The following is a 13,000-nucleotide window of genomic DNA, read 5'->3' as shown; positions in this document are numbered from 1 at the left end:
CTGCGCTTGCGTCATCTTGATCAATCCTGTATTTCTTTTAGTACCGCAACTTCTACTTCGTCAGCATATTTCACAAGCCCCGGCGTTTCGAGTAACCATTGCCTTGTTGGTTTACTACGTCCGCTGTTGTATTATTACAACCTCATACTGTCGGTGCACAGGAAATGGGGACTGGAGATGGGATGTCTCGCCTTCAAAAGAGAAAATTTCATTTTGTAACAAATGGGAATTCGGGTGTGTTGTTTACTTTGAGGCTCAACTAAATAAAGGAAAGGTACGATATGGATAGAAGAATTATTAATGCCAAACATTTGGCTGATGGAGACTTAGAGAATAGATAGAATACTTGATCAGTATCGGGGTCACTCGACGTACATTTTAATTTTCAGCTTTTTGTGAACATGATGGATACGACAAAACTAAAGGACGTGACCTTGATGAGATTGAACAGCACCCTGGAGAAGCAGGCACTTTGTACTCTGTATTGTCTAGAAAGGTAACTGTTTAACCCATATTCGAACCCAACGCCGAATTTTCTGCCATGAATATCTATAAATACACATCCTTAACCATTTTTGATGATATAAACTCCGTCCCACCTTTGGTGTCCAAAATCAGTGCAGCACAAACAATAACCACCGCTTAAGCAATATGCAGCAAAAAGCCTAAAAGCTGCCAAACCAAATGCTATCATCTGGCCTCATACCAGACATGACGCCTTCAAATTCACACATTGCTCTATGCTGGGGGTCAACTTTCCATTCACTTACTACTTCGCTTTGTACAAGTAACTGCATCACCATGCCCGATTCGGAGTGCCACGTATTGTGGCAGTGAAGCGCCCAAATGCCAGGGTTGTCGAGGACAACGCGGATTATGACCCAGGAGTAGGCTTCCACGGTGACAGTGTCCCGGCGAAGGGGGTTCTCTGGCATGCCACCGTGTTGTTGGAGGTATTTGTCCAGCGTCGCTGATGTAGGGGGATATCCGCTCCTAGCTTGAGCAATGATGAAAAACTTGTGGCCGTGGAGATGGAAAGGGTGTGCACCGTCGTCAAAGTTGTTGATGGAGATGTCGACTGTGCGTATGCCCTTGGTCTGAAGGACAAAGTCGTTGTCCTTGTTGAATGCTTTCTCATTGATGGCTAATGGTGCCTCGAGGCTGGTCACTTCCGGCTTGGCATCGAGAAATCGATGGAGAGAAGGGTGGGTGGCGTTTGCATGCCAAGTGGATTCGTTAAAGAAACCTCGAGCTAGACGCCAGGCTCCAATCATGAAGTTGGCTCTGAGGGCGACAAAGTCGTCAGCAGGAGGAGGGCTGATGTGCTGGACTGGATGTAGAGCTGATGTGTTGAGGTCACGACAGATGGTTTCGACGGTCTCCGACCAGTCCTTGCTTTCGGGATCGGCTGTAAGGGGCTTTGAGCTCGATGAGATGTACCGCAATATGCCTCTGATTTCGGGCTGTAATCGATCATTTTTGGTAGTGAAGCAGTGCGTGACCATTCTGGCTCGCAGCCAATATGCATCAGCAGTCGTGACGTTGGTTTCGACGATGACACTGTAGCGTTGACCAGGTGATATGTTGAGGCGATGGAAGGCTAAAGGATGAACATCTGTCCCATCAACCTCTGTGATATAAAATGGGTGCTCGTCAATCTGAATTTGGAATTCGGCAAAGGCTCCCACGTTGATGAATCGCAGACGATGCCGTTGGCCTGCAGTCAGGTCAAATACCGGCTCAGACGTGTTGCTGCTGTCGCAATGCCACCCGTCAAAGTCGTCACAATTTCGCACGCCACGACCGTTGATGAGCGCGTTATCTGGGACAGGCTCATCATTTTCCTTGTCTGGTTGTAGATAATCCATTAACAACTCAGCCGTTGTGTTGTGGTAATGATCCTGGACCATGATGACTCTGTCCGTCGCGTAATCGACCTCTTGCAGTGTAAGCTCATCCCGTGAATGAATGACGACAGGGCCCAACAAGCCATCCGATGCCTGAGCACTATGGTGGGCATGATACCAATATGTGCCGGATTGTCCACGGACAACAAACTTGTATGTAAAGTTTGTGTTGGGGGCAATGGGACATTGCGTGACACCGACAGTGCCATCCATCCAGTTGGTTCCATTCTGGAAGAGTCCGTGAAAGTGAATTGATGTAGAATTTGACGCCTTATTTTCCACGTTGACAACGATGGTATCGAATTCGTTGCATTCTATCAAGGGACCAGGATATTGATTATTGACCAGAATCATAGATCGATAGACTCCATCTGGATTCAATTCAGCATCTGATATTGTCCAGTGATATTCCCGCGTGACCGGAGCGGCACTGCGATCCCACGATGGCGAAAGCACATATTCAGATGTGTCTCGCAGACGTGGCGTGCCGGAAATGTCTTCATGCTTCCAGTCATCGGTGTGGTCTTTGTCTTGATGGTCCTTTTCTTGGTCGTCGTGGGGACGAGTATCAAGAGAGTCTCTTGTGCCCCTAGGTGGGAAGCTCAGTATAATTCCAGATACTAATCCCAAGATGATGGTGAGGAAGAAAATGAAGAGGCTTAATTTGCAAAATCCGTGCAGCCGTGAGGCTCGGCTGTTTCCGAGCCAGAAGGGTGAACTCGCACCTGCCTCAATTTCCTCCTTGTCTCCCGCTGCCTCTTGCCCAAGAAACGGCTGCTCCTCTGTCTGTTCAAGAGCCTCTACATCTTCTCCCGTGGACATTCTGTCGGACGAACCGCACCAGCACCAGACTGCAAGAGACCAGTGAATCACCTCCCAATATTGTTTCTCACTTTGTATCACGGCAGACAGCGGTCAAGTCGCATAGCTACCTCGCGCTGGTCCACGACGAACTGCGGACCTGCGCTGCAGAACCACAAGCGATATTGCAGTTGACGCCGGCGACCAATGCAGTAAGCGATAAATCGGCTTATTCCACAGCCAGGGCCTCGTTCGAGAAGATGGCGGCCAAGGTACTCCGTACGGCCGGGACTAATAACCTTGGTTAACCGTAGTCGCATGGAAAGTACCCAGCTGTATTCCACGGCCGACGACCGAGAAGAATTCTCAAGGGAAGTTGTTGCAAGACGCGCGTGATGGAGCTGTCAGATGCAATTGGGTAGCATCAACACCAATCTTGAGACCCCCACCAAGCTGGGGACTGGAGCTGGATGGAGAGGTCACCAAGATAAAATGGTCCGTCAACGTGCTCAATTCGATGGACGATTGGCCGTCTTAGACGGATGAATCGGCACGCGACAGTGCATGGAACCCCTGCTCGATAGAGTGACCATCGCAAAAACTTGGTGGCCACACTCTCTACCTCGTCAAGGGCCGCACGCTTCGGCATTGTCCTTCTCCCCGGCTAAACTTTAAGTTGCCAAAGGAACAAAGATATGTGAGGAAGGGCAGTACTCCCCTCTTCCCGCTACAGGAAAACCGTGAACCTTGACCACGATGCTCCATGTTAAAATTCGGCCCCACGTACGGAGAACTGGAACCCCGACAAATGGCCAGCCTTGAGGTGCCGATGTCGTCCCATTCTGTCACCAGCTTCTCAACTTGGCTTTCTTGAGAAGCTCGGTATCAGTTCTTGTGGCCTCAGCATGTCTCTCTTGTTTGGCCTAGTCACTCTTGAACTAGTACAATGTTGCGAGACACTCTGGTAGCTCCAGGAAAGTCAAGATGCTAATCACCGCCGACGAGGGGCCGAGATGTGGACCGAGATGCATGAATAACCGGATTCTGGGGTACCGCGCCTAGGTATCCAGATTCGGAAACAAATTCCAGGTACTGCGTTGTACGGACGGTACTCAGGGAGGGTTCAGTTGAGAACGTAATATTACTGACGTTACACAGTACCCGTAGGGTCGATTGATCTGCATTTGGACGACATTGGTCTCTACGGATAGAGTGCCAAGCTGTGTGCTCACAGAGTACATTCGCAGTCTTCCTCCGTGCGGCAATGGCGTAGTCTTACTTCGTACATACTTCATTAGGACCTACCATACTCAGCAAGGTGGGCCAGCAACCCTGCCGCCATGCCCGGCGTCACCAGACTAAAAGTGTTCAAGTCAGCAACTACGAATTATGTAGAATGCTCGACTCCGTACTCCGTGTGGCCATGCATATTCGACGGAGCAGTACCCGCTCGAAGAAGATTGGGTGACTGTGTGCCTTATCGGAGCATACCGTTGCGCTCAGCTGGAGTGAGAACCAGTTCCTTTAAGTAAACGCTCCGCCCTGGAATGTCGATCGACCTTTACGGAGTAAACTGGCAGCTACCTGCTTCATTGTTTGTCAAGCCAAGTGCTTCAGGTTCGAAAGACTGAAGAAGCAGACATGTTGCTTCAAATTGCTGCAAGCTTCCTGGCTGTCGCCAGCGTCGTCTCTGCTACTCCCTGCAAGTCTCAAGACGGCTGGGAGACCAGGTATACCGCTACTGGCACGGCCGATGTTGCAAAGGCTGCTGCTACGGCAAAGACCAGCAGCCCTACAAGCCATGTGAAGGGCAAGGCCTTTGACAGACTTGCCATTATTTACTTTGAGAACCAGAACTATGACAAATCCTTTGGTGACCGTAAGTGATTTCCCAGGGCACCTCTCAGAGGAAGAATCTCCGATATTGGAACGGCAGGTCTAATATTTAGTACAGCCAACTTTAACTGGTTCACCAAGAAGGGTATTACTCTATCCAACTACTTCGCCGTTACTCACCCTTCTGAGCCCAACTACATGGCCTCCATTGCCGGTGATTACTTTGGTATGGAGAACGACGCCTTCACCCGCTCGCCTCGCAATATCTCCACAGTGATTGATCTCCTCGACACCAAGGGCATTTCGTGGGGTCACTATCAGGAAGACATGCCTTTCTCTGGCTTCGAGGGCAACGCCTACCGCAACCAGAAGAACGGCGCCAACGACTACGTCCGCAAGCACAACCCTGCTGTTCTACACGACAGCATTACCCACTCTGAGCAAAAGTTGTCGCAAATCAAGAACCTGTCTCTTATTGATACCTCGCGCTCCATGTTTCACAAGGACCTCAAGGATAACAAGCTCCCCCAGTGGATGTTCATCACACCCAACATGACCTCCGATGGTCACGACACCTCCGTCACCGTCGCTGGTGTCTGGTGCCGCAAGTTCCTTGAGCCCCTTCTCGAGGACAAGAACTTCATGCAAAACACCCTTGTCCTGGTCACCTGGGACGAGAACGAGTCGTATGCCGCCCGTAACAACATTCTGGGTATCCTTCTGGGTGACGCTGTTCCCAAGGAGCTCGTGGGCACTGAGGACAAGAACTTCTACAATCATTATTCCGAGATTGCCACTGTCTCTGCAAATTGGGACCTTCCCACCCTTGGCCGATGGGATGTCGGTGCCAATGTCTTCGAGATGGTTGCGGATAAGACTGGTGACAAGCTCCGCCAGTGGAGATCACAGGAACAACTCCAGAGCATGTACTGGAACTACTCGTATGCTGGTCAGTATAACGACCAGGGCGGAAACAAGATCTTTCCTAAGCCCAACCTCGATCTCGACAAGGCGTACAACGGCCGTCCTATTCTCCAGTCTGTCAAGGACACCTGGAAGAATAGCAAGGCTCCTACTTATTACGAAGACACAATTGAGACCCCTGATGGTCTGCATCCCCCTAAGGGGTATGAGCCCGAGAGCGAATAAAAAATTTTATGAACATCGATTACTTTACTATAGATGAAATGCACTGGGTGGTGGAAAGATGTGAGGGCTGTAGTATCAAGGATGAATCCGAATCATGGCCAAGTACTAGATTCATTGAGAACCTTGAGAAAGAGAACGTTTAGAAAGTGACAATACTGTATTGTACAGAAATAGATGACCCTGCTACACGTACCTGCCAGACTTGGAACAGAACTGCGGCCAGCAAAAAGTTATCGTTGGCCCTCTGCGTGTGCTGACGGCCCAGCGGCCCAGCCCTGCGATGATCATCGCAGTTACTCTTCTTACTACTATCCTCGGGCTGGCTCACTCTTTTTTCCACTTTGGACCCGAACTTGTGGTGACAGTGAGGCTTGGTGATACGCATTGTAACATGGAAAACACCAATAGTTTCTCGATACCTACTCCGTGCTCCGTATGTTTGCTTGGTGTGGTACGAACAAAGTTATACGGAGTGCTCTGTACTACTGCCAATGAGTTCTGCCCAGACAGCCAGTTGCCAGCCTAGCCAAGCCGGCCCGGAGCCACAGGCGCGCGGAGTAAGCCGCATCTGCGTCAAGACACAAACGAGCTGGACAAAGGATCATCGGGGCTCCAGGGATTCCCTGGTCTCGCAGGAGAACAGCGGTCCCCACAGAGATCCTGGGCCCAGCACGCCGTCAGTTCGTCCCTGCCGGCCTCCTCCACCTGGCTCAAAGCAACACCGACGAGGAGAAAGTGGTGGTCGAATCAGTGGTCAGGTGTTCTTAAGCAGAGCACGTGGGTGAGCCCATTCGCTACCGAATTTGTACTTGTTTGGCTCCGGCCCATGTTTATGCAGGCATCGGGTGCGAGCACAGAGAACCAATCCGCACGAGAGGGGGAAAAGACATGTCTTTAGTGACTTTTTGAGCGTATCGGAGCCTGTTCACATCAGTGGATTACTGTGATGCGGGTGGCTTTTGCTCTCTGGGTCGGTCTACTCCATGGCTTGGCGAGAAGCGCAAACCCCAGTTGATGTAGTTACAGTGCTCGCAAGCCGGCCTGATATTCTTGTAGAGGAGATCGCTTCGCCGATACGGAGTACTCCGTGCTGGACGGGGACTCCGTCCTCCTTAGCAGGGGATTAGCGAGCACGTGGAGGTTGGTAGCTCAGTGATGCAGGGCCGTACATGCAATCGATGTACCATCGTGGACTCTGGTGGGAGGTGTCAATACCCAGCCGGGATAGAATGATAATGTGGGGTGAAGTCGATCAGGGTGGTGGATCGCAGCGGCAGCCACTTTCCGTTCCTGGCCTGCCACTGAATGGGTTGCGCCTCGTCCATCCAGGACGGCAGGAGTGAGCACTTGCTGGTTGAACATTGCCCTTTGCTCCTGCCCCGGCCTATAGACAGCTCATGTTGTTCAAAGTCACTCGCCAGTTAAAGATGCAATTACACCGAAGACAAATTCCACTGTGCACCTCATTTGAACAACTACTCCATCTCTTGGACTCGAGTTCATCCGTTGGTTGATTTCGCCATGAACCATTTTTAAACTTGTTGCATTCTCCTCAACGTTGGTTACTGCGCTTCCCTGTTCTTCCTGAGCTTGAGCTCGACATTTGTAACTCGGTTCATGACCGGTGTAATATTTTAACCACCTTTGTCATCGCGACCAGTCCATTACAACGCACATTGACCAGCTCGCAACGTCATTTTCTTTTTTCGGCAAAGAATGTGAGCATAGAAAAACACCATCGTACACTATTCTTTTACCCCAGCTTGCCATAATGTCCAAGTTACAGAGCCCTTGCTTAACTCGCTTTCTTTCCGACTTCACCCTCGGATTTTCCGATGGCCTGACCGTCCCATTTGCCCTCACCGCAGGGCTCAGCTCACTGGGAAGAGCTGATACCGTCATCTACGCAGGCCTCGCCGAGCTGTGTGCCGGAAGCATCAGTATGGGCATCGGCGGATATCTATCCGCATCGGATGAGGTTCCTCATCCAACCGGGAACAAAGACGCCCTCGATAGCAACGGTGACGAGGAGGAGTTGAGAGGGATGTTGCGCGATGGAAGCTCAAGAGGCTCATCTAGTCATCTTAGCGACGATTTGGACGAAAAGGATCTGGACCAAGAATCAAAGGAGGACCTTATAAGGAGCCATCTTGAGCCTCTGGCTCTACCACCTGCCACAGTCCTGGAAATTCTCGTGATGTTGAGAAGTCGCCCTGACGGTGTTGGAAGAACAGTCTGCCGTCTGCAGCAACAAAATGCTGCGACAGAGCCGTTGTCGGATCAGCTACCAATATGGCCCGTCGCCTCGGGTCTATCCATCTCGCTGGGGTATGTCGTTGGCGGTATCATCCCCCTCTTCCCATACTTCTTCACTTCAACAGTTGGTAGAGGTCTGCACTGGAGCATTGCTTTATGCTTGATAGCGCTCATGACATTTGGATCAAGCAAGAGCTGGATACTCCGTGGTGAAGAGAGGAGTGTCAAGAGAAGCTTGTGGGAAGGCCTTCAAATGCTCGTTCTTGGAAGCTTAGCCGCAGGCGCTGCGGTTCTCTGTGTGAATCTCGTTGGTGAGGGCTCTGAACCTGGCCATTGATATTTGCTCTTCAAATAAGTTCTATTGTGGCATTTTGGCAATTCGTTCGGCGCTATGGTCTTGGGGAAATGGTCAATTGGGGATAAAGGTATAAAATTATTCATGTATTCACTATTGAGTCAGAATTAACGAATAGGACCCGGTCAAAGCAGATGTGTGGCAATGAAAAATCTGTTTGCCCTCTCACCACCCCAAACTGCCGCTTGATTACACCGGGTGAATCTTTGCGCAGCTGTTGACAGTGACGAAGAGTGAATCATTGCTTGCAGGTAATAAAGTGTATTATTGGTTCACAGCTCTAGATACGCCGGAGACATCATTCACTCCAGCCTTAGGTACCAGGCTCGCTTAGTAGGTCGAGTGGTTATTTAACACCTCTTTCAACCCAACGCATCAGAACTTTAACCACGATATTTATTTCACCAACTTGCATCTTAAAGATACTGTAGTTTCAAACTATATCCTCTCCGACGAAAGAACACTACCTCGACTTCTCACAGAGAGCAAATAGTGAGATCCACGTTATACATTGACCAAACCAGGCACATTCTTATGGAATTAAAAGTATGTTTATATTTCTCGAGTAAGATAAGAATGCCGATATTTTCGATGACTAATTATTCCCGTTACAGAGGAGGCGCTACAAAAGTGAGCGTCACGTAACTGAACGACAATGCCACATCCAGTAGCACGCCCAACGCCTCCCGGCAAGGGCAAGGGCAAGGGCAAGCCGTCTGATTGTCAAGAAAAACGTCAATTTTTGGAAGAAAAGAACCATAAGAAGAGACTTCCAGACGGCGATAAAAGGTTGAATACATTGCACGCGGAAGATACCATTGCAGAAGATGATGATTCATCGGAGACACTCAGCAATGGCTTGCCGCCTGATGCCAGAAAGCTCGATTCGTATGATGAATTAGTCCTCAATCACATAGAAGGTTTTTCAGATGATCCGTGCCAAGTACCACCCCAATGCTACGAAATTCCGTGGACAATTTTGTTTGGGAACGTGGGCAGGCAAAGAGAGGACGCCGAAGTTGAAGCTGTGAAGGAACTAATTCGACAAGCCGAAGCAGTTGGGCTGATTGGGGGAGGTGTGCACTCGGAGGAACATGACGAAATACCCATTGATCTTGACGGGAGGAGTATTTTGGATCGGAGTGATGCCCTTTGGGATAGGTTAGTTCTTGGAAGCGTACCGTTTGACTTTGGCGACGGGGCTTTGGACAAGGCGAATGTTGATCCAGCAGGGACGGACGGGCAGGATGAGAATTGTGGCTGTTGCAGAACGTCTGGATCTGACGGGATTGAGTAAGCTGCTAGGTTGCCGCCGTTTCGGAGTTGACTTTGGCTTGGACCGGTGATGGCCTGCTGCGTATACCGACTAAATAGTACAGTTTGCAATAGCTCATCTTCAGAGGCAAAATAACCATGACCCGTATTTGTGAGCGTCACCCGTAGACTTGAGAGATGGTGTTGAAGGGATTCCGTAAGCGGAGATTTCAACACTAGCGAGTTGACTCACCTCATCCAGAGTCCAGACCAGTCACTTCACCGCAACATATTTAAAACAACGCCTCAACACCCACAACCGTTACCAATACTCAACCCTTCTTCAGAAAGCAAGGGTGAGAAAATTCCGCAAAAACTCAACTGGAATGCCACCGCCAAACAGAATCCTCACATCGCCTAACCCCCCCTCCCCCGAGCCAGGGACAGTCCTCCTCGAAACACCACGGCTCATCCTCCGCCGCTACAAGCTGTCAGACGCTCCGGCGCTCGCCTCCGTGGGGGATCATGATGAAGTTGCCGCCACCCTCAGCGACAGGTTCCCGTCACCCTACACCGTCGAAGCCGCCTCCGAGTTTATAGCAACCTGCGGCAGCGGCGCGGATCCGCACTATCCCACACACGGGGCCATCATGCTCAAGCCCAACACGCCGGATAACCTGACGACGGCGCCGGTCATGATTGGGGGCTTTGGATTTCTCCCGCAACAGGATGTCTTTTACAGGACGTGGGCAGTGGGTTATTTCCTGACCCCGTCGGCCTGGGGCAAGGGATATGGTACGGAGGCGATTGCCGCGGCGGTGCGGTGGGCGTTTGAGACGTGGCCTGGTTTGCTGAGGGTTGATGGGCAGGCGTTCTCGTCGAATCCGGCGAGTGTGAGGGTCATGGAAAAGAGCGGGTTTGTGAGGGAGGGCGTCAGGAGGCGGGCGGTTGAGAAGGGCGGCGTTGTTTGGGATATTGTTGCTTTGGGGGTTGTGAGGAGTGATTTGGGGTTAGGATAGATTGAGTCTGGGATTGCTTCTTGTGCGGATTATGGAGAGCCACGCTTTATGGCGAACGAACGAAGATGGAGGAAATGTTTCTTTGCCATCTATCTAGATGGTGTGGCTGCTATGCCTGGCTCTTTTTTATGCATTGGAGTCTTCGACATCACTTACCTGCAGGCAGTTGACGCATCTGAATCAAATCAGCCAATTGAAACTGGCTTTCCACAATTCATTGGGTTTTGAGAAGTCTCTGCGTTATCATTATAATATCTGGATGCCTCTCGGTGTGATTACTACCATTACAATGATACTCCTTTTCCACCAACGGTCTCCCGAAGATAAACTCGGCTTTTATTTTAGAGAAGAAAGTTTAAGTTTTTTTTTAAATACAGATAAGATAAATGGTACGACTCTCCGTCGATAGTCGGATACTCTTGTGTTGAAGACAGGGTTGTGTGCAAGACGAAGGTCTGGTGTCAGCTGAAACCTTGCAAGTCCAAATTATGTGGAGTCCCACAGTCAAGCTGGCCGTGCTCTTCAAGTGGATCGTTGGCAAGCTTCCTCTCTCCCGCAGTGAGAGTAATGGCTGCAATCTAATTGGTTCACTAGCACGCAAAAATATTAAGCCGAACCCACCCCGGAATCCACCATCGCCAAAGCTGCCCCGAATATTGACGTGCAACATCCGGGACAACGGGCCATAACCACCAAGGCGATTTCTCCTCAGCCCACAAGCCATTGACTGCGAGCAAGAGGCTCTCCATGAGGATCTCCAGTCTATCCTCTTGCTTCCGGCCCCTCTAATCTCGTTACCAATGGCTTCTTCACTGCAGAGGCTCGCTGGTCACGGCGCCAAGCGTCTCTGCCTGCGTCCTGCCACACAACTTGCAACTCGGCCCTTCTCGACGACACGTTTTCGAAAATATGCTACTCCCGAGCCCATGGGCACTAGGCTCATCCCCGTCGATGACGATTTTGCCCATCCCAGCGATCCCTACGGCACAACGCAGCGTATCCCTGGCGCCGTTCAAAAGTCGCGCGAGAACTCGGTCGAGGACCGCAAGGTCAGGCACTATACTGTCAACTTCGGCCCACAGCATCCCGCTGCCCACGGTGTGCTTCGACTAATCCTCGAGCTCAATGGCGAAGAAATCATCCGTGCCGACCCTCACGTTGGCCTCCTCCACCGAGGTACTGAGAAGTTGATCGAATACAAGTCTTATCTCCAGGCTCTGCCCTACTTCGACCGACTCGACTACGTTTCTATGATGACCAACGAGCAATGCTTTGCCCTCGCTGTTGAGAAGTTACTCAACATTGAGATTCCCGACCGCGCCAAGTACATCCGTACCTTGTTTGGAGAGATTACCCGAGTTCTGAATCATCTCATGTCTGTCCTGTCTCACGCAATGGATGTTGGTGCTCTCACGCCTTTCCTGTGGGGCTTCGAGGAGCGAGAGAAGCTCATGGTACGCATCTTCGCCTCATCATATCCACGTCTTCTTTTGAGACCTTATATGACGCTAACTATCGACTACAGGAGTTCTACGAACGTGTTTCCGGCGCACGTCTTCACGCAGCATATGTTCGCCCTGGTGGTGTTCATCAGGACATCCCCGTTGGTCTGCTGGATGACATCTATCAATGGGCCACCCAGTTTGGTGACCGCATCGACGAGACGGAAGAAATGCTTACCGACAACCGCATCTGGATTGAGCGATTGAGAGGCGTTGGTGTTGTTTCCGCCGCTGATGCCCTGAACCTGTCCTTCACCGGTGTCATGCTTCGAGGCTCTGGCGTCCCTTGGGATATCCGAAAGAGCCAACCCTACGACGCCTACGACAAGGTCGAATTCGATGTTCCTGTTGGCAAGAATGGCGACTGCTACGACCGCTACCTTTGCCGAATGGAGGAGTTCCGCCAGTCCCTGCGCATCATCCACCAGTGTCTGAACCAGATGCCTGCTGGCCCTGTCCGTGTTGAAGATTACAAGGTCTCGCCTCCCCCCCGTACTGCCATGAAGGAGAACATGGAGGCTCTCATTCATCACTTCCTTCTGTATACTAAGGGTTACGCCGTCCCCCCTGGCGAGACCTATTCCGTAATAGAGGCCCCCAAGGGTGAAATGGGTGTTTATGTTGTCAGCGACGGCAGCGAGCGTCCCTATAGGTGCCACATTCGTGCTCCTGGGTTTGCTCATCTGGGTGGGTTCGACCATGTCTCCAAAGGTCACTTGTTGGCTGATGCCGTCGCTGTAATTGGTACCATGGATTTGGTGTTTGGTAAGTTTTGATGGACCCCTCCCTTTTCTTTCACTTTCCAAAGTCGCAAATCTCTACATTTAAACACATATTGACAATTCTACTCAGGCGAGGTCGATCGGTAGATGTTGGGAAGAAGGGAGAAAAATTCCATCAAGATTTTTTATTTGTCTGTAG

General features: G+C 50.7%; 5 protein-coding genes across 5 annotated transcripts; 4 read left to right on the top strand and 1 right to left on the bottom strand.

Annotated features, from left to right (window-relative positions):
- Window positions 1–665: 665 nt before the first annotated feature.
- Window positions 666–2,729, bottom strand: MAA_04317 (multicopper oxidase; the record flags this gene model as incomplete). The annotated part of the gene is made up of 1 exon (XM_007822315.1): window positions 666–2,729. One exon carries the CDS (start codon window positions 2,727–2,729, stop codon window positions 666–668), a length of 2,064 nt encoding a protein of 687 aa, XP_007820506.1.
- Window positions 2,730–4,349: 1,620 nt separating this feature from the next.
- On the top strand, window positions 4,350–5,693 carry MAA_04318 (acid phosphatase; the record flags this gene model as incomplete). Its single annotated transcript, XM_007822316.1, has 2 exons — window positions 4,350–4,587; window positions 4,663–5,693. The coding sequence occupies 2 exons, from the start codon at window positions 4,350–4,352 to the stop codon at window positions 5,691–5,693; spliced, it is 1,269 nt and encodes a 422-aa protein (XP_007820507.1).
- Window positions 5,694–7,464: 1,771 nt separating this feature from the next.
- On the top strand, window positions 7,465–8,286 carry MAA_04319 (uncharacterized protein; the record flags this gene model as incomplete). Its single annotated transcript, XM_007822317.1, has 1 exon — window positions 7,465–8,286. One exon carries the CDS (start codon window positions 7,465–7,467, stop codon window positions 8,284–8,286), a length of 822 nt encoding a protein of 273 aa, XP_007820508.1.
- A 673-nt stretch (window positions 8,287–8,959) lies between these two features.
- On the top strand, window positions 8,960–10,577 carry MAA_11211 (uncharacterized protein; the record flags this gene model as incomplete). The annotated part of the gene is made up of 2 exons (XM_011413191.1): window positions 8,960–9,597; window positions 9,821–10,577. The coding sequence occupies 2 exons, from the start codon at window positions 8,960–8,962 to the stop codon at window positions 10,575–10,577; spliced, it is 1,395 nt and encodes a 464-aa protein (XP_011411493.1).
- Window positions 10,578–11,377: 800 nt separating this feature from the next.
- MAA_04320 (NADH-ubiquinone oxidoreductase 49 kDa subunit) lies at window positions 11,378–12,855 on the top strand (the record flags this gene model as incomplete). The annotated part of the gene is made up of 2 exons (XM_007822318.1): window positions 11,378–12,031; window positions 12,103–12,855. 2 exons carry the CDS (start codon window positions 11,378–11,380, stop codon window positions 12,853–12,855), a joined length of 1,407 nt encoding a protein of 468 aa, XP_007820509.1.
- Between the last annotated feature and the right edge of the window lie 145 nt (window positions 12,856–13,000).

The sequence above is a fragment of the Metarhizium robertsii genome, assembly GCF_000187425.2.
Source record: "Metarhizium robertsii ARSEF 23 chromosome Unknown MAA_Scf_5, whole genome shotgun sequence".
NCBI classification, from domain to species: domain Eukaryota; kingdom Fungi; phylum Ascomycota; class Sordariomycetes; order Hypocreales; family Clavicipitaceae; genus Metarhizium; species Metarhizium robertsii.
Note: the sequence above shows the minus strand (reverse complement) of the source record. Positions and strands in the feature narration are given on the sequence as shown.